Below are 18,451 nucleotides of genomic sequence, written 5' to 3' on the forward strand. Positions count from 1 at the left end.
CATCCAAATTGCATCAGTGAAAGCACATTATTGTAAAGTTCAATGCTCGACGATTGTTTTTGTCTCTCGTAAGTTCTAGAGACTTGATAGTTGACTTTCCAACATCTAGAATACTCACTATCTAGTCAATTTTAAAATTTTAACTTTTTAATAAAGTTAACAAAGCACAAAAAAGTTTGATAAAGAAAATCACTTTTTTTTTAAAAAAACTATTAGTACTCTTAATTTATCAATTTATTTAAGTAACATAAATAAAAATATAATGACAAGTATGAAATATTTTTATTAGAGCTTTATTTACTTTTTTTTTTTTTTTCTTTTAGTACAATAAGGGGTACATAGGATTCAAATCTCTAATCTAAAGAAGAGTACGAAATCAACAAACAAGGAAGGCAGAAAATGTAAAATAATAGATAATCAATACATAGTTTTACGTGATTCACTAACACAATTTTATTAGAGAAAATGTTATAAAATACATAATAAATAACGCCTCTAGGGTTTAGAAAGCTTATATAGCATATTTCTCTAAATTTTAGGATCATAAACATAAATTACATAAAAATGACAAATACATAAATAACTTAAGATTCGGGAGCATTGCCTCCACTAGACCCCGACTCATTGACCAGTTAGTAAGATCCCTATATCGTTCGAAGTGTTAGAAAACATATTCAAAACATTTTTGCTGAGGAAAACAGAAATAAATTATGTTCCTCGTCTCCGTTTCTGTCGTCAAAGGTGTACAGCAGATAGAGCATTATCGTCCAATGAAACAAAGTATGGAGATGATTGAAAGGAAAAAGATAAAAAGAAGACAAAGGGAAAGTAGAGTAACAAATAAAACAGAAGTTGAGATAGAACGGAAGAAAAGAAAATACAAAAAAAGATTGAAAAAGATTATAAAATTTTAAGTTACAAAATCCGGTGAAATAACAATTTGGCCCAATTTTTTAGGTCAATATATCATATTATCCCTTCTAATTTATAGTTTTGTTTTATTCAATCCTTAAGAGGTCAATTTATTATAAAAAAGAAATATTTAGGTCGTAGTGAAAAGAATATATATATATGATACATTGAAATAAATATGATACATAGAAATAGGTGGATCCGTATTATCTATTTATTATTTCAATAAAAAAAACCCAAATAATTAAATGAACATAATTCCCCGTATTTTCTTCATTTTCATATATAAGCTGTATACGGAAACGGAAAGGAAAAAATCCCTCTCATCCGGGTCCTCACTTCCTACCAAGGTTTCTTCTCTTCTCTTCTCTCCTCTCCTTCTTGCTGATCTATGTATGCACTTCATTTTCCTCATACTATATCCAGATCTAATTTTTATACGTTCCTGCATTTTTGTTGAATCGAGTTTCTTCTTCTTGTGGGGTTAAATTTATTTTCGTATCTGAATCGATTTGCTCTCATTTTTCTTCAGATTCGCATCTCTTCCTTGCCTTGCTTCCAATCCATCAATTTCTTATCTTTGGGTTTCTTCTTTTGTGTTTACTTGTTTCGGTTTCATTCATAAGAACCTCTCTTTATCAAGATTTCTAGGTGATTGCAGATGTTGGGAACTTCCGTTGGAGTGCGAATTACAATTTTGTATGTTCCTTGGCTTTGAGTGTATTGTTTTTGTTCCTAACTTTTGGGGTTGTGCTAGTTAGTCCGTTTTCCTTCAAGTTCTTTTCCCCGAGTTGGATCGTTTTAATGGGATATCGTTTACTGCATAAGTTAGTAGTTTTTATGTTTAATCTACTGTTGAAACGGTAGGTAATAGACGTATCATAGGTTGTATTTGGCATTGGTTATTGTTTTATCTTCATAAATATTTAAGGGAGCGTTTTCTACTGTTTAATTTTCTTTATATCCAGTGTTTCGTGTGGTTGCACGTTCATGGTACAAAGTCCATGTTAATTATTTTAGTGTACACATTTTGCGAGGGTTTACTATTTTCAAATACCGTATATTCAGGCACTTTACCATTTCTGTAACGCCTTCAATATCAATTACATCATTTTCCATCATCTGTAGTTTGGTCCCACAATCACCGTGATGCTCCCAATTACTTGCTCTTATTTATGCGTTAAGCCTGTTGCAAAAGATTTGGTGCCACTGTCGAAGCATTTTCTGACAAACTGCGATTGAGAATGAAAATTGATTTTTATTCCCTACTTCCATCGCTCATCTAATGGGTAATCTGGTGTTATTAGTGTATCTTTCAGATTGAAATGTTGACACTGGATAGCCTAAGTTGGCTCTACTACATATGTTGTCTTAAGAAAATAATCGTCTCACTTATTTATTTATTTTGATGAAAACAACAACTCTCATTGAGAAAAAAATGAAAGAATACAAGGACATACTAAAAAACTAATCCACAAAAGAAAGGATCTCCCTCTACAAGAAGGGACTCCAGCTATGCAACATAACACATATAGCCTTTGAAACCGATGCCCACAAAAGAAACGCGAAAACGGACAAGAGACGAAACCTCACTTGGGACCTTTTGCATTTGCGTTTTATTTCATTGAAATTATAGTTCTTTTTTTTTCCCTATATAGGAGAGGATCTTTGTAGTAATGCATATTCTGCTCAAGTGTTTGAATGTGGTGCTCTTCTAACATTTTCGAAAGAGGCCTAAGTATTGATAATTGATATTTGGAGTTGTTTTTCTTTTCACGACTAATGACCCGTAGATTTGGATTGTTCATTAAACTTTGGTTTAAACTTTCAATTACCAACGTCGGGTTTATATCTTATAGGAGCTCATTGGTCCTAGAAAGTAGTTGAATTAGTTGCACCAAGTATTTGTTAAAGAATTCTAGTGATCACTGTTTTATAACACTCGAGCAAAAATAAGCGATGTGATTTTGTGCCTAGATGTAGGTGTGGTGCCTGACATTCTGAGCCCACAATTATTGCTTTAGCACAATATTTGTTATTATACTAGGGTTAAATCAAATCAAAGAAAGGACAAAAAAAAAAAAAAAAAAAAAAAAAAAAAAAAAAAAAGAATACTGTAAGTTCATCTTCTTCATTTGACCTCACTCGATTCTCTCTCGCTCTCCACCAATAGATGTGGTGGAAAAATGGAGATGAGACTCAAGAGGAAGATTTGGAGAGCAATATGTTGAATGATGTGGGAAATGGGAGTGGGATAGTTATGATAAGTCCTATGTTTTAGATGTTTAGATGTTATATTGTAGTTTATTTATGTGAATTTGTAGCTATAAGTCTAAGGAAGTGACAAAGAGAAAGACTTGTAATATTTGAGTTATATTACTAAGACTCGTAATATTTGAGTTTTGTTTCCATATTATTCACGGCTAGTGACCTTTATGTCTGGGTTATTTACTTATTTTTTTATTCATTTAATATTTACCTTTACCTGAATTTTTATATCTTGGGAACTCATTGTTATATTGAAGTGGCAAATTGTCAACTTGATATGGCATTAATAGCCTTTCTTGATCTTAGTTTGTTGGAATCCACTCTCATGTTTGCTTTTAATACTAAGATGAATATAAATAAATGAATAATATGGGGAACTGAAGCAGTGAAAACATTTTGATTTATAGATCTGCAGGATTTTCTCCTCCTATTGCCTTGTAGGGTTTTTAGCTATAAAGTAGGTAAATGGTTTTACTTTAGAGTACTAAGACCTTTTCTTTCCTTAGTAGAACTCTGTATTAAATTAATGGCATGGCTTTTATTCTGTTTTCCCTCCTCCCTCTTTCCTCTCTATTAGTATTTCTTGGCATTTTTGTCTTTGAGTTTTTTTGACACCTTGAGATCCTTCCATTCCATTGTTTGGTAATGGTATCTGTTTGTTACTGAGCAAATTTGTTTGACAATTTGAGTTTCTTTGCAGGTATTAGAGTAAGAAATGGAGCTGGATAGCATTAAAGATGCATTTGATCGTGTGACAAAGAAGCAGAAATTATCTTCTTCCAAAAGTCAAGAAGTAGCTGATAAAATCCATCTGGAATTGGAGCAGGTGCTACAAAAAATACAGTTAGCTGATAATCCGGAATGTCCAATTGATTTGAGTTCAGTTGCTGCTGAACTCAAAGCTAAATTGAAGGATATTGCCCCACTCACTCAGCTTGAAAGCACACAAAAGGAGTTGAATGCTGCTCTGACCAAGTATCCAAAGCTTGTTGAAAAATCTTTCAATCCAGATATATCAAAAGCTTATAGAAACGTTGATTTTGATAGGCATACTGTTAATCAGATTATTGCTAGTCATTTCTATCGCCAGGGTATGTTTGAACTTGGTGACTGCTTTATTAGTGAGGCTGGCGAGTCAGAATCTGCTGCCTCGTTGAGGTCTCCATTTCAGGAAATGTATCAGATCCTTGAAGCCATGAAGTCCCGGAATCTAGAGCCAGCTCTGAACTGGGCTCTGAATAACTCAAATAAGCTTAAGGAATGTGGGTCGGATCTTTTGCTAAAACTTCATAGCATGCAGTTCATGGAGATTCTACAGAAGGGAGATAGACATGATGCTTTGAAGTACGCTCGGACCTACCTGGCTCCTCTTGCATCGAATCACATGGCTGAACTTCAGAAGCTTATGGCTTGCCTATTGTGGACTGGAAGGCTTGATTGCTCCCCGTACTCTCATTCACAATTATTATCAGTAGCAAATTGGGATAAAGTTGCTGAGGAGCTTATAAGACAGTTCTGCAATTTTCTTGGTCAGTCCTACGAGAGCCCATTGGGTGTAACGGTTGCTGCAGGGGTCCAGGGATTGCCTCCCCTCCTGAAGTTTATGAATGTTATGGCTGGGAAGAAACAGGAATGGCAATCTATGAAGCAGTTGCCTGTTCCCGTGGAGTTGGACAGAGAATTTCAGTTCCATTCCATCTTTGTTTGTCCAGTGTCAAAGGAACAGTCAACCGAAGAAAATCCACCAATGTTAATGCTGTGTGGCCATGTCCTCTGCAAGCAGTCTATCATGAAGATGTCTAAAAACAGCACAAAATCGTTTAAGTGCCCCTATTGTCCAACAGACATTGATGCTACACGGTGTAGGCAATTGTACTTTTGACGCTTGCACAAAAGTCATGGTTAATGTTGTATGAAACTTCCTCTCTTCAACTGAACCAATATTTGCTGGATTTAGTTGTATGGTGTAACAAAGGGTGTGAAATGGGGGGGAAATGATGGTCAGTTGTGTACTGTTTGTTGCTGTATTTGTTGTAAATACATATTCTTTCTACGTGTTGGAATGTAGAGCAAGTCACTACACAGACATCTTTTAAGTTTGATAGGTTTACAGCATAGGAGTGTGCTTAGCTGCTTCTGGAGCTCACCTCCTACTAAATAAATATATTTCTCTCCTTTTATTTTCTCAACATAAGTATAATTTAGATCAGGGAAATGTGAGCCCTTATTAAGTTAATTGGATTTTGTCTAATGAGACATATATCTCCCACCTCTTGGATTCTTAGGTTTTTGTGGCCCTTTCTTCAGGTATTGATTTGGCCATGGGCCTAATTTCATCAACATTAGGCCTTGACGATGGAGATGGTGGAATTTGATGTTAGGCCAATACAAATAATCCTTGCCCCCTAGCACTCTACTATTCCAATCTGTGACAAGCTACAGAAGACACATCCGATGAGAATACTGAAGGTGAGTTTCCAATAACTTTCAAAAGTAGAACTTTTAAGTAATTGTCCTTAACTATTAGGTTAAATTACAGATTTGGTTCCCGTGGTTTGAAAAGAGTTAAGAGTGTAGTTCCTATGATTTTAAAAGTTAGAATTTAATCCAGTTGGTTTGATAAAATTTCATAAATCATCCATATGCTCTAATAAAAACCTTATAAATAGCTTCTACCATAGAGACTATTTATAAGAATTTATCCAATCATAAGGTCTCAATTTTAACTTTATCTAAACTATAGAGACCAAATTTACATTTTAATCTTATTGTTATTATTATTGTCTGAACTTTAGAAGAAAGAATATTTACATATCTCTTCCTCTTTTAAAAAAGAAAGTTATCATAACTGCCCCTTACTAACTTCTACTTGTCACTGTTTTGAAAGTTACGTCAAACTCATTCTTACCCATGTATATCAAAAAGTTCATACAAATACTTTAATATCTATCTCCAATGATTATACTCATTCCCTTTCTATTTGTATATTCTGAACAAAATGATTCATGTGTTGAGGACGCCAAGAATATTTGAAAGAAAAGATAAAATACTCGGAGCAAGACTTACCCTCTTGATTACCAACTTTTGCACCTCCTCCTCAAGTCTTTTGTCTCTCATTACGGAAACCTTGCTGCCCACATAGACATAGGGATTATGATGATGCACCACCTTCCCCATTTCTTTTTATTGAATAAATGGAATGGCCAATGAGCACTAGGGGAGAAGGGGAGAGGATGTTGATACCTACCCACATACACTTACTTTATTATTGCATTATTCATAGACATGACTCATGCTTCTTCAACCAATACATTATCAAAACAAAAGTAAAGCTAAAGAATACATGGCCTAAACCACTCATCATAATTGGTTCCAAAAGTCTGCGCAAATTAAGGAGAACCCCCTGGAAAAAAATGAAAGCTTAGAAAAGCCTCCCCTCTCATTCTAAACCTTTTCTTACCTTCTGTCCTAATTTAACCCTTGAAAGGACCAACTTAAATGCACTTCTTTTTAGTATTGATGTGTTTGAGTTTTGTGCTGCCTGAACCCTTTCTTCCTGGTGTCAAAGATATCCAGTTATTGTGATTTGTTTAAACATGGGAATGGGAAAGTTTTTGACAGTGGAGTGAAAATCTTTCTTTACCATTTAGGCATTTCTAATGCTATAATATTTCGGGGAATTTATTCTCTTTTGTCACTGACATGTATTCATATCCTCAATATAGAAAGGAAGGATAGATTACAGGTTTGATTTTTAAATGTAAAATTTTGATAATTTAGTTTATTGTAATAGAAAACTTAGGACCTGTTAACTGAGAAACTTTCTTTCTTTCTTTTTTTTTCTCAATTCTATGCTTGTTTCTTTCTAATTTCCTTCGTATGGTTTTCACTTTTCTTAAAGAAACAAGCAATTTCTTACTCAAATTTAAAAAACAAAAACAAGTTTTTAAAAAATACCTTTTATTTGTCTTCAAAACTTGGTTAAATTTTTGAAAATATTAGTAGAAAATTAACTAAACATAGATAGGAGTTGTGTTTTTAAAGTGTATTTTAAAAGAAAACTAAAAAGCAAATGGGATTTACCAAACTGGGCTCACTGATTTATTATCTTTCTTTTCCTCTCCCCACCTAGATGTATCCCAAGATCAAGAGCCAAATCTTGACGTTTGCAACTTTTAGGTAGGTGGTGGTGGCTGCATCTTCCACAGAATCTTTACTTACTACCATAGGAAAAATTTTGTGGGGTTGTACCTCTAAGATCAAAACTTTTCTCTGGACCTACTGGTTCACTAAAATTTTGGTTTTTTTTTTAGAAAAAGAAAAAAGGAAAAAAAAAGTATTATATATATATAATTTATGAAAAATAATTAGGTACATTCTAAGATGTTCAATCATAATTTATTGTGTGACAAATTTGTTTATATATTTTTAAAAATATTTTGGATTTTTTGGGTGTGATTATAGTGACTAGTTATATGTATAACTATGGATGTATCGAGATACACCAAGTATTGTCTTTTCTCTCTTGTATTTGTTAAAACTTAATAATATGTAGTTTTTTTTTGTCTGCCTTGTGTGCATAGCTTTTATCCCGCTGCATGTTTTTGTTAAATTTATAAGAATATATATATATAAACACTAAATAGGTAACTAAAATGATGAGAGATTGTTTGTTTGGCAGAGAAAGAATTAAGAAAATAGTAAAATAGGGTACTCCAGAAAAGATGGGATCAGCTTTTATATTGTATTTGTCTGGAATTCCTCTTTTGGTCTGTTGTGAAAGATGTGAAACTGATATGATACACCACTTTCACCTTCTACCTCCATTCATTCTCTCTCTCTCTCTCTCTCTCTCTATTGATGATGTTTGAGGTTATCCAGAGTGTTTCTTTTTCTTTTTCTTTGACATTTGAATTGAATAGACTAAAGAGATGGTAGTGCGCCACATGTGATAGTGAGGCCCAAAGATATTCATATCCAAATATCTCAACCAATTCATATCCCCCTTTAGACATTATCATATCAATCACACCCCTTATGTATACTCTTCTAATTAAATGTCCTCTTTCATTATGACTATCACTTAAATACAAATACCCTTTTTATTAATATAAACAGACCCCCCCTCTCTTAAAAAACCACCCACCCACATGACTTCCTTCCCTCCAACTAACCCTTAATTCTTAAACCCTCCGAAAACAAAATACAATACTGTTAAAAGCAAGTGGTAGATAGGAATAGGAACAACCAACATAATCACTTCAACATTAACTAACAGCTCATACATACAATCATAGAAACAAACGTACGAAACTGAACATGTTCTGAGTTCATTTCATAATAAAACCTATATTATATCTTCAAGTTTTTTTCTTTACAAAATTCAGAGAGGAAAAAAGAAACAAATAGAGATGGGGGTGCTTCAGTTTTGGATACTTCAATTTCAAAATAATGCAATTTCTGGTAAGTGATTCCAGACAAAGCAGTCCCCTTCCTCTTCAGTCTCTTCTTTGTTGGGTCCCCATTTCTACTCTTACCAAACTGTTCCTTTCAATTGCCAATGCCCAAAATTAAAAACCAAAAAAATTAAAAGAAAAAAATTTTTAAAAAAGGAAAAGGGCCTAGCCGTCTTGTTCCTCTTGTCCATATTCTAGGCTCGGGCCCATCTCCACTAGTCCAATCATATTTTTTTCCCTTTTTTATTAATTTTTATTTTCAAGAATGATTTTTTATTTTATACTTCTTAAAATTTGAATTAAAATCTGGCATCTTCGAAGCCGTGTAAATCGCTGACTCTATTCATCGACTTCCTCATAATCGCCACTTTAGCTAGTCTTTCCGCGGCTCGCCAAGCCGAAGTTGGCGTAAGCTGCTCAAGCTTTTCGTCTATTCGGCTTGCCTCTCGTCCTGCAATGATGTTTTGTCTTTGGCTTTGCATCTGTTGTTTCCGTCGGCTCAGCGCGGCTGACTCGGCGTCTAAGCCTTTTATGTACTCGCTGGCTGATATTGAACCGGATTGTTTCAGCAGCAGGGCTCGAGCCGATGACAGCAAGTGTTGGGCTGCCGAGAAATCATTGTGTTCCATCAAACGTTGTGACTCGGCTACAGCTCGGATCGTGACGTGAAGGTTCCTCAGCCGTTCGATGTTCGAACCGGATGATCGGACGGTCCGAGGCCTTGGTACTGGCAATGCATGTTGTTTAGAACAAACAAGCCCTTGTGATTGCGATGACGTGTCCTTGAAAGTAGATCGTACGGACAATAACGAGTGGGTCCCAATCGACGAAACTGGCACTTTCAATTCCACTAGCTTTCCGACTTCTTCAGAAGAGAGATACCGATAAGAAAATCGAACCGGGTTCAAGGGCTGTCGGGCGAGATGAGAGTGAATAGACCGCAGCGATTTCAGCGGGGGTTGAACCGGATACGAACCCCAGTTGGAGTCTGAGATCTTGAACCACCACGCTCAACAAGCCGCTAACACATTTCGCCACTGCGTCTTCCGGCGGCGCGGGGCCGTCACCGAAGGAGATGGCGTGAACGGGAATCTCCAGGTGGGGGAAGCGCGTGGAGCACACAATTGGAGACGATCGTTTGCAGTTGCCGGAGTAAGAAGCTCCAACGCGGTCATCGTGACCGTCCGAAATGAGGATGATACTGGCGGCGGGATTTCTCTCCCGCCGATCTTCGAGAACCTTCGCCGCCTTCTTGATTGCGTCGTTAATGCACGCTCCTTGGCCTACTTCGCAGAGCAAATCGACGATTCGACGCGCCGATCGGCGGCCATTGGAGGTCATTTTCCGTAAAGACAACAGCCGCTTGGAACTGGCGGAGAACGCCACAATCGAGAGGCGGTCAGAGCAACCGAGCGAAGAAATAACTAATCGCATAGTGCGTTTCACCATCTGGAGTTTGACGCTGTTGGCGCTCGCACTCACATCCAAGACCGTTACCAAATCGATTGGAGGACGAAGGTTCCGATTCATCGGCGATGACGATGTCGTCGCAGATCGAGACGGAGCCTTCACCTTCAACACCACCGCATAGGTTTCATAGCTACGACCGGCCGCGACCACCGCAGCCTCAGGCAATAAACTGACTTCTACATTTTTCACAATGCTAGGTAATCTCGGAGAGGCTAGTGGTGCAGATGTAGCGAAGAAACCTTGAAACTCCACAGCGCTATCCTGTTCTTCATCATCTTCGTTTTCGTCGGATTCCGGTATAGGATTGAAACGACCACCGGAAGTCGTGGACATCAAAGGCTCGTCATCGTTGTAAACTTTAAGCGGCTTCGATTTCAGTTCTCCGACTTTAATCGATTCTACACTTCTTGTCTTGTCCGTCTGGATTGGTTTTTTCTGAGCGTTATGACCATCGAGCAACGGAGCTTCGTTCCACACAGAGCTGCAAACAGGACACGCCACAGTCCGATGCTTCTTAATGTGCGCAGAGATACAAGGAAAGTGAAAGGAGTGGGAGCATTCTGATGTGAAAATGGCAGTTCCTTGTCCTCTTTTAACGCTTTGTAAGCAGATTCCACACCTACTCTGCAAAGTGAAAGATGGGAAAGTGGAGTTAAAATGATAGCTTATTGAAAAAAGCAAAGGGAATTAGAGACACAATTTCATTGAATCTTGAATAAGAAACCATATTTGACTGCGACAATGATGTAGCCGTGCAGAGTACAGCAGAGAGGAAAAAAGAAGAATTTGGTTACCTTGGAGAGCCGTAAGCCGGTTTTAATGAAGGAGAAACTGGAAGGGGATTTGGGGGAAGAAGGATTGGAGAAATGGAACAACAATCTGGAGCCAGTACTGGTTTTCTTTTGGGTCGTGAGCTTGGGGCTATTGGGAGTGGAAGAAGGGGTAGAACCAGAAGTGGCAACGGAGGTTCGACATCGGAGACCGAGGCCTGCAGGGTGGTGGGGCTGTGGGCGGGATTGAGAGCGAGGTGTGGATGGGTTAGAGAAAAACCCAAATTTAGAGCTGATTCTGGGGCTTTGAGCTTCATTGGTGATGTCTATGGAAACAGTATCTTTAGGAATGGAAGTGCAAAACGCTCTTCTCCAACCCGTCATTGTATGTATGTATGATGTGAATCTGAAATGGGTGTCAAAAGCAAAAGGTGAGTGAAGAAGGAGATAGAGATATGGGGAAAAGGATTGTGAATAAGGAATAATCAGAAGTGAAAATGGATAACATGGAAGAAATGGGGAGAAGGATTGAGGTTGGTAGTTCGTTTATGGGCTAAAAAGGGAATGGGGTGAAAAGAGGAGACTGTTGCTTCCAAATGGAAACTCTGTGTGTGTGTGTGTGTGAATTTGAAAGTATATGATAATGATAAAACAAAAGAAGGCGACGGGAAAGAAAGAGAAAAAGAAAAGGGTTTTATTTTTGTTATGGGGAATAATGATGATGATGATGATGAATCTGAATGGAGAGGGATGGGAGATGGAGGAATGGGTAAGAGAGAATTCTGGGATGAACTTTGTGACTGGCAACTGGAGGTTGCCGCCTATTCTCACAGGTCAACGCGGTCGCTTCTAATTCTAATTCTAATTTACTTTCCATTCAAATGACACGTCTCCCTTCTCTTCTTCTATATTCTAATTATAATGTACCCTTTTAATTCCCTTTTTCAAAACTAAAATTATATATATATATATTAATGCCAAAGCCACCAAAATTCAACCGATTCTTTTTTTTTTTTTTTTTTTTTTTTAAGTTTGTAAATGTTTTTAAAAAACTGTGTCAAATTTTTAAAACTATGAAATGTAGACTCTCTTGACGAACTAATTGATTTTTCATAGTAGTTTTTAAAATTTAAGTCTATAAGTATTGTTGCTTACCGTTTAGAAGGGTTTAAAATTAAAGGCAAAATTTGAAAATTAAGTAAAAGTTAATTTAAAAATTTTTGTTTTTATTTTTAAATTTTGGTTAATAATTCAAATGTTCACAAAGGATAGTTAAAAGTAGTGACTAAAATATTACATGAAAATTAACCCAATTTTTCAAGAACTTCTATCAAATGGACTGTAGTTCTTAATAGTTTGTTTTCGTTTTTTAAATTTGCCCCAGACCTAATCTGTTTCCTTTAGGAAATGAAAACTATCATGAAAAAATTCAAAGGTATTGAGGAATGCTCAAGGCAAGACCTAAAAATTCATGGACAAGTCCAAGCCCACAGGATATCGGAATGAAGCATAGAGGAGAGAGCAGCCCAAAAGAAAAATATTAACGCCTCAGAACTTAGGCAAACCAATCGAGCTCACAAATATATATTAATTGAAAAATCACCAAATTGAACTTGAATTGGTACTCCTGTAATGTCTAGTGTTAAAAATATCCTTGACATCGTCAATATTACATTTAACCAAAGGTGAGCATTAGAAGAAAGACCTATAAATAGTTCCATTCAACCACCCATAAGGAGAGAATAAGTAATCTCCAAACGAGAGTCTCTAACCTTACTTCACGTGTGCTTAATTGAACTATACACTCCCTATCCTAATATAGGCATCAGAGTATGGTAGGTTTGACACCACACTGGTGCAAGAACCTCTTATGCATGTCAATTCACACTGGTGCAAGGACCTCTTATGCGTGTCAATTCAAAATAACTCGAGATCAGACCAAAAAGAAGCCAAATGTCAAGTCTAGGAAGAACTCGTAATGATATCTGACACAAACGAGATTCGAGCTCAACACATATCCAAATTTAACAAATTTGAAGATCTATATATATATAGAAAAAAAATCAAGTTGTAGAATTAAATGGTAAGTTCAAAACAAAAAAATGTCTTTTAACCTCACAAGAAAAGACCATAAATATATGATACTTAAAAAATGAAATGGAAGGCATGGTTTGGGATTGTAGGTATGGGCAGCCTTTAGCATTTGATACCCACAGCAAAAACTTACCAATTTGAGTGATAACAGAGTGATGGGGCTACCAAATATTTTTTGGTTACAAGGGTCTGTCTGTTTCCCTTTAAATTTAAATTCTAATATTTTAAATTTTGTTAAAAAAGAGAATGCCACTGAACCTCTCTGCACAAAAACTGCACACTCAGATCCTTCTGATCCTGTCCGTTTACATACACAGGCCAAGAGAAAAAAAAAGGTCCATTCCATTGCACGTTGAATTTCATTAATTTGATAAGATCTTCCAGATTTTGTTTTTCCTTAATAATGTGTTTTTGGCCTTTTTGAGTTTCCTCCTTCCCTCCCTCTTCTTAATTATTGGTTTTCTATATAACTTTTTTTGGTCCTTCCCTTTCTTTTACTATTTCAAATATGCCATTTATATATATAATTGTGCTTTGTTATAGATCAGGACAACTTACTTTATACCTCTTAATTTTTTTTTTTTACATTTCAAAATAACCCATTTGGTAAAAGACATTGTAAAGGATATTCAAAACATTCATAATCCAAGAGATTGAATCAACTCAATCTAACTCCTAAGATTTAGATTAAATTGGATTCATTATTTAATAAATGTTAGAAGAAATTTATAACTCTAAAATTGTGTTGGATCTAAAAAGTAATTCAATCAAACTCAATTTAATTTCAAACACCCATAATCCTTATCATAACATTTAGAAAAAGAAAAAAGAAACTCCGTTTCATAAAAGTATTTTAAAAAATATATATATTGATTAGACATTTCTAAAAAAGATTGTTGGTGTGTATATAGTACCATTAATGTTCCTTTATCATCTCGATTAAATGAACTAATCAAACATTAATATCTGTAACAAAATTGAGAAAAGAAAAAAAAAACAACGTAGAGAAGGTGACAAATAGAAGCAATATTTGAATGAAGGGGGATCTTGACTCATGGACTAAATTCACATGCTTTCCAAAGTCCAATGCTCAATAATTATAAAATAAAAAGAGAAATATGTGTGTTTTTGAAATTTGACTTATTATCAAAGCCAAAAGCCGCAGTTTTTATTTATATATATATATATATATATTTTTTAAAAAAAATAAGCTTAAAATAAGTTTGATAGAGATCTACAATCTTTATCATAGAAATTAGCTTGATTTTCAAGCCACCTTCTAAAATATTATTTTATTGTAACGGTTAAACAATTTAAAAAAAAATCTGGAGGCTTCAGTTATTGGCAAACTTAGGTCATGCATTAATGTGACAAGGATTTTTTTTTTTAAAGAAAAAAACCCACCATAATGGAATTGACGTGACTCTCTCTACAAAGAGTTATAAAAGTTAAATTAAATTAAACTTACCCTCCTAGAATTATTAATGCCAAGCAACCTATGAAATTCAATTCTTTCATTTTTCCCTTATGGTGAGATAATTAGAAATTTAATTGGTTAATAAGTTATGAATAAAATTAATGAGTAGAGAGAGAGAGAGAAAGAAAAGGTTTAATTAAAATTTGTGTGGGTAACATGGAGTACTTATTGCTGTCGCATTATTGGCAGCAAAACCGTTCTTGTAGCTTACTTTTTTTTTAAAACTCCCTCTTTTCTTTTATTTAATTTTGGAAGGTGATAATTGGTAGATGGAGGACATGAAATCATAGCCGTGGATTTTACTGTATTACGGAGTTCAAGAAAATAATTACCCACGATCCACTAGGAACGGAACGGAAGGTAAACGGGATCCGTCCGTGGGACGGTGGATGGCGGTAAAAAATTAAAAAAGGGTTTGGGGTAATTAGTGGAAAATAATTAGGGTTTGTGTAATATTGGGAAATGGGGATGATTGGTAAAGTAAAGGTTCGTGTGGATCCTCACCTCGCGGTTTGATTATGTTTTCAAAGAGGTGTGACCGGTTACCGGCTGGTGGGGGTAAATGACGTGGCATGTGAAATTGGAAATGGGGTAAAAGTCTCTGTAATGATTTTAACTTTTTAATCCCATGCATGAGATAATTCTGACAGTGAGGTCAAGTTGGAGCTTTCAAACATTCGGTTTAATCGTCTTTATTTTACCTCAGTAATTTTAAAAGTCTTCCTTTATTAACAAAGTTTGACATCAGTTTCATTTTCTGTTTTTTTTAGTTTCTATAATTTATTATTATAATTAAATTTATAATTTAATCAACTATTTTTTATCCACTTACAAGTTGTATCAATTACCTTCTAAATTTTAATGAATCCTAGATATTAAAGATTTGTTTGATATGCATTTTGGAATTTGTTCTATATTTTTACGATTTGTATTGAATGAGTTTAGCGACAGTACATTTATTGTTTATATTTATTTGTAAATTTTGTAGTAAATAAAAATTGTGAAAACAATATTATTTTCTCAATGTATTCAAATTCTAAAATTTAAAATTTTAAAATATAGAGTTACATTTGGAAAAGGAAATATTTCATGTGAGTAAATATTATTGTCAAATATATGACATTTAAAATAGGGTTATTTTTAAATATAAAAAATAATCAAAATATTTACAGAACATAACAGAATTTTAAAACTATCAATAATTTCCCTTTAAAATATATTTTTACATAATTTATTGCATAAAACATATAATAGTTTCTAAATTAATTATTGAATGGATTTCTTTTTAAGATTTTAAACTCATCAATTTCACCATTTGAGATATTGAAAATTGTCTATTAAACCATTCCAAAAAAAATTAGGACTACTTTCAAATATAGTAAAATTAGCCAAAATATTTACAACTATAATAAAATGTCATTATTTATTAGTGATAAACAATGATAGACTACAATCATATATCATTGATAGATGTTTGTAAATATCTATCGTTGTTTATTACTAATAGACGATAATATTTTATTATATTTAAAAATATTTTTCAATAATTTTATCATTTAAAATAATTATCCAAAAGTTTATGTTATTAAATTATCGGTTTGCACTGAAAAAATTGACTTCTTTTTAATGGCTAAGCCATATTTTACTAGTTCAAACTTCACACGTCTATTAAAAAAATGCTATAATTTATTTAAAAAATGTTGATGTAGTAATAAATTATATATTCATTAACATTATATACCCAATACATCGATATTTTGTTAACAAAAATTTAAAATTTTGGTACAGAATGATCTAATTGAATTTTTTAAATATCAAGACTAAAATTAAAATAATTTAAAATATTAATTAAGAATCAAATTGACACATTAAAAGAACGTCCATCTTTCGATATATGTTCCCCTTTTTAAATCAAATTTTCACTTTCATTATATATATATATATATCACAATTCAAATAAGATTAAGATAATGGTTTGAACCTCTATCTTATAAAATAAACTATAAATAAGTCTCGCCTTGTAATTGTGTTATATCTTTATTTTAGTAAAAAAAAAAAATGAAATTGTGAAGTTTTGAATCTTCTACCTCAAAAAAATGAATAGATATATGAAACATTAAATTACATTTTTTTAAGCACACATGTTGGCAAGCTGAGTTATACTAGGTTGAGAAAAGAGAATATTTTTTTTTCTACATCTTATTTAAAGTTTAGTATCCATTACATTCTTTTAGTTCAACAATACGTGAAAATAGTAACTTGAATTATAAATTTTGTTAATCTAAAATTTTAACCCATTAAATTATGTACATTGTCCAATCATACATCAAAATATATGCACAATTTTGACTTAGTTAATAATATATATTTTTATGTCGTATTATTAATTAATCAAAGGCAATGATTAGATACAACCTAATTTTATGGATGATAGTAAAAATAATATAATTTAATTTTAAATAATTATCCATGATAAAATTTATTGGAAAGTGTTTTTTTTTATTATTAATTAATGAATTCAAGTTTGAGAAAGTAGAATTTGATTTTAAAAAGAGTTAGAATATCATGAACGCATCTAGAAAATTAATATAAAGATTAAGAAGGAAATGACATATTTAGACTATATATTTTTTTTCAATGAAAATGGAACCTTGTAAATGACAAACAATTTTTTCTTTCCCAATTTATGGATTTTTTTGGAAGAAAAGGAGGTCAACATTTTTAGACAATGTTATAATATTGAATATAAATATAAATAATGAAAAGAACTGTGTAAAAAGATGATTGCGAGCAGAAAAAAGGGCCCCCATCCAGTAGTTCTTTTCATTTTTTTCTGAAAAAGAGAATTTTTAAATTAAATGAGGGATAGTGAAGGAATAAATTATTGAGAAAAAAAGGTAACGAGGTAAAGTGGAGATGTACATAGTCCGAGTTGGAAGATTTTTGTAGACCAACCTAAAAATTAGGGTTGGAACCCTATTAATTTTTTTTTGAGGGTCAATCCAACCCAACCCAACTCAAAATTTTCGGGTGGGGTCGGATTGGGTCACTGATTTTTTTTTTAATTTGACCTTTTTTAACTTTTATATATATATTCGGGTTGGGTCGGGTCGGGTCAACCCGACCATGAAATGGGGCAACCCGAGACTCAATCCGAATTTAATATTTTTTAACCTTTTTAATTCAATCCAACTCAAAATAAAATCTAATCCAACCCAAATTACGGTTTGGATTGGTCGGATTACTGGGTTTTTTGAACACCCCTAGTATAGAGAAACAGCAGTAATAAATAAAAATGAAAAAAAGATATACACAGAGTTGAAGATGGTAGAAGAAAAATGTACAAAAGGAATGTAATAAAAAAAAAAAAGGTAAGTGCAAAAAAAATAGATAAAAGTAGATTTTGAAAGCTAGTAAAGCAAGTTCATGCCAAAAAGAGACTGGGCTACACCCCCACAATAATAATAGTAAGGAAAAATAAAAAATTAAAAAAGAAAAAGGCATTTCAAAGAAAAAAAGATTAGTGATAACTTCTCACATTCATGGGATTTTAGGAATATTCTTTCCTTTCAAAATTTTATAATTTATCTTCATGGTATTCCTAAAATATTTTAACGTGGGTAGTTAAAGACATGTAATCATTCACTTAGATTTATGTAAAATAGATAAACCTACATATTTTTTTAGTTAGGTTAAAGAAGAACGCTCCACATATTTTTACGATATAAGTATGAGACTTACCATTATAAATGATCAAACTTCCTCATTTTTCTTCAAAGTCGGCTGCCAATCTAATAAAATTCAACCACAAATCTCCTAACTATATTTTCTTTGTGACTTGCAAACTCTTAATTCAATACTTGAAGATTTCATTGACATCGCTAAGTCAATAGTATGGCTTTGATTGTACTTATTAGGGACAATTGTGGTATTGAATTTTTGTCAATATGTTGATATTTTCGTCAAATTTTCACTTTTTTTATGAGTTCGACATTCACATGAGG

General features: G+C 33.5%; 2 protein-coding genes across 4 annotated transcripts; one reads left to right on the top strand and one right to left on the bottom strand.

Moving 5' to 3' along the window:
* Positions 1-1,099: 1,099 nt before the first annotated feature.
* Positions 1,100-5,369, top strand: LOC120074447 (protein RMD5 homolog). 3 transcript variants are annotated; one of them, XM_039027570.1, is made up of 3 exons: positions 1,100-1,262; positions 1,445-1,611; positions 3,881-5,369. In XM_039027570.1, exon 3 carries the CDS (start codon positions 3,896-3,898, stop codon positions 5,060-5,062), a length of 1,167 nt encoding a protein of 388 aa, XP_038883498.1. In that variant the 5' UTR covers positions 1,100-1,262; positions 1,445-1,611; positions 3,881-3,895; the 3' UTR covers positions 5,063-5,369. The 3 variants fall into 3 exon arrangements, with proteins under 3 accessions (XP_038883498.1, XP_038883497.1, XP_038883499.1); XM_039027569.1 differs by lacking the exon at positions 1,445-1,611 and having other exon boundaries at positions 1,103-1,262; XM_039027571.1 differs by lacking the exons at positions 1,100-1,262; positions 1,445-1,611 and adding an exon at positions 1,659-1,775.
* A 3,049-nt stretch (positions 5,370-8,418) lies between these two features.
* LOC120074446 (E3 ubiquitin-protein ligase WAVH1-like) lies at positions 8,419-11,825 on the bottom strand. The gene is given in 3 exon segments (XM_039027568.1): positions 8,419-9,518; positions 9,520-10,730; positions 10,901-11,825. Coding segments are annotated over 3 exon segments (2,154 nt in total). The 5' UTR covers positions 11,261-11,825; the 3' UTR covers positions 8,419-8,935.
* Positions 11,826-18,451: the final 6,626 nt, after the last annotated feature.

The sequence above is a fragment of the Benincasa hispida genome, chromosome 3 (assembly GCF_009727055.1).
Source record: "Benincasa hispida cultivar B227 chromosome 3, ASM972705v1, whole genome shotgun sequence".
Classification (NCBI taxonomy): Eukaryota; Viridiplantae; Streptophyta; class Magnoliopsida; order Cucurbitales; family Cucurbitaceae; genus Benincasa; species Benincasa hispida.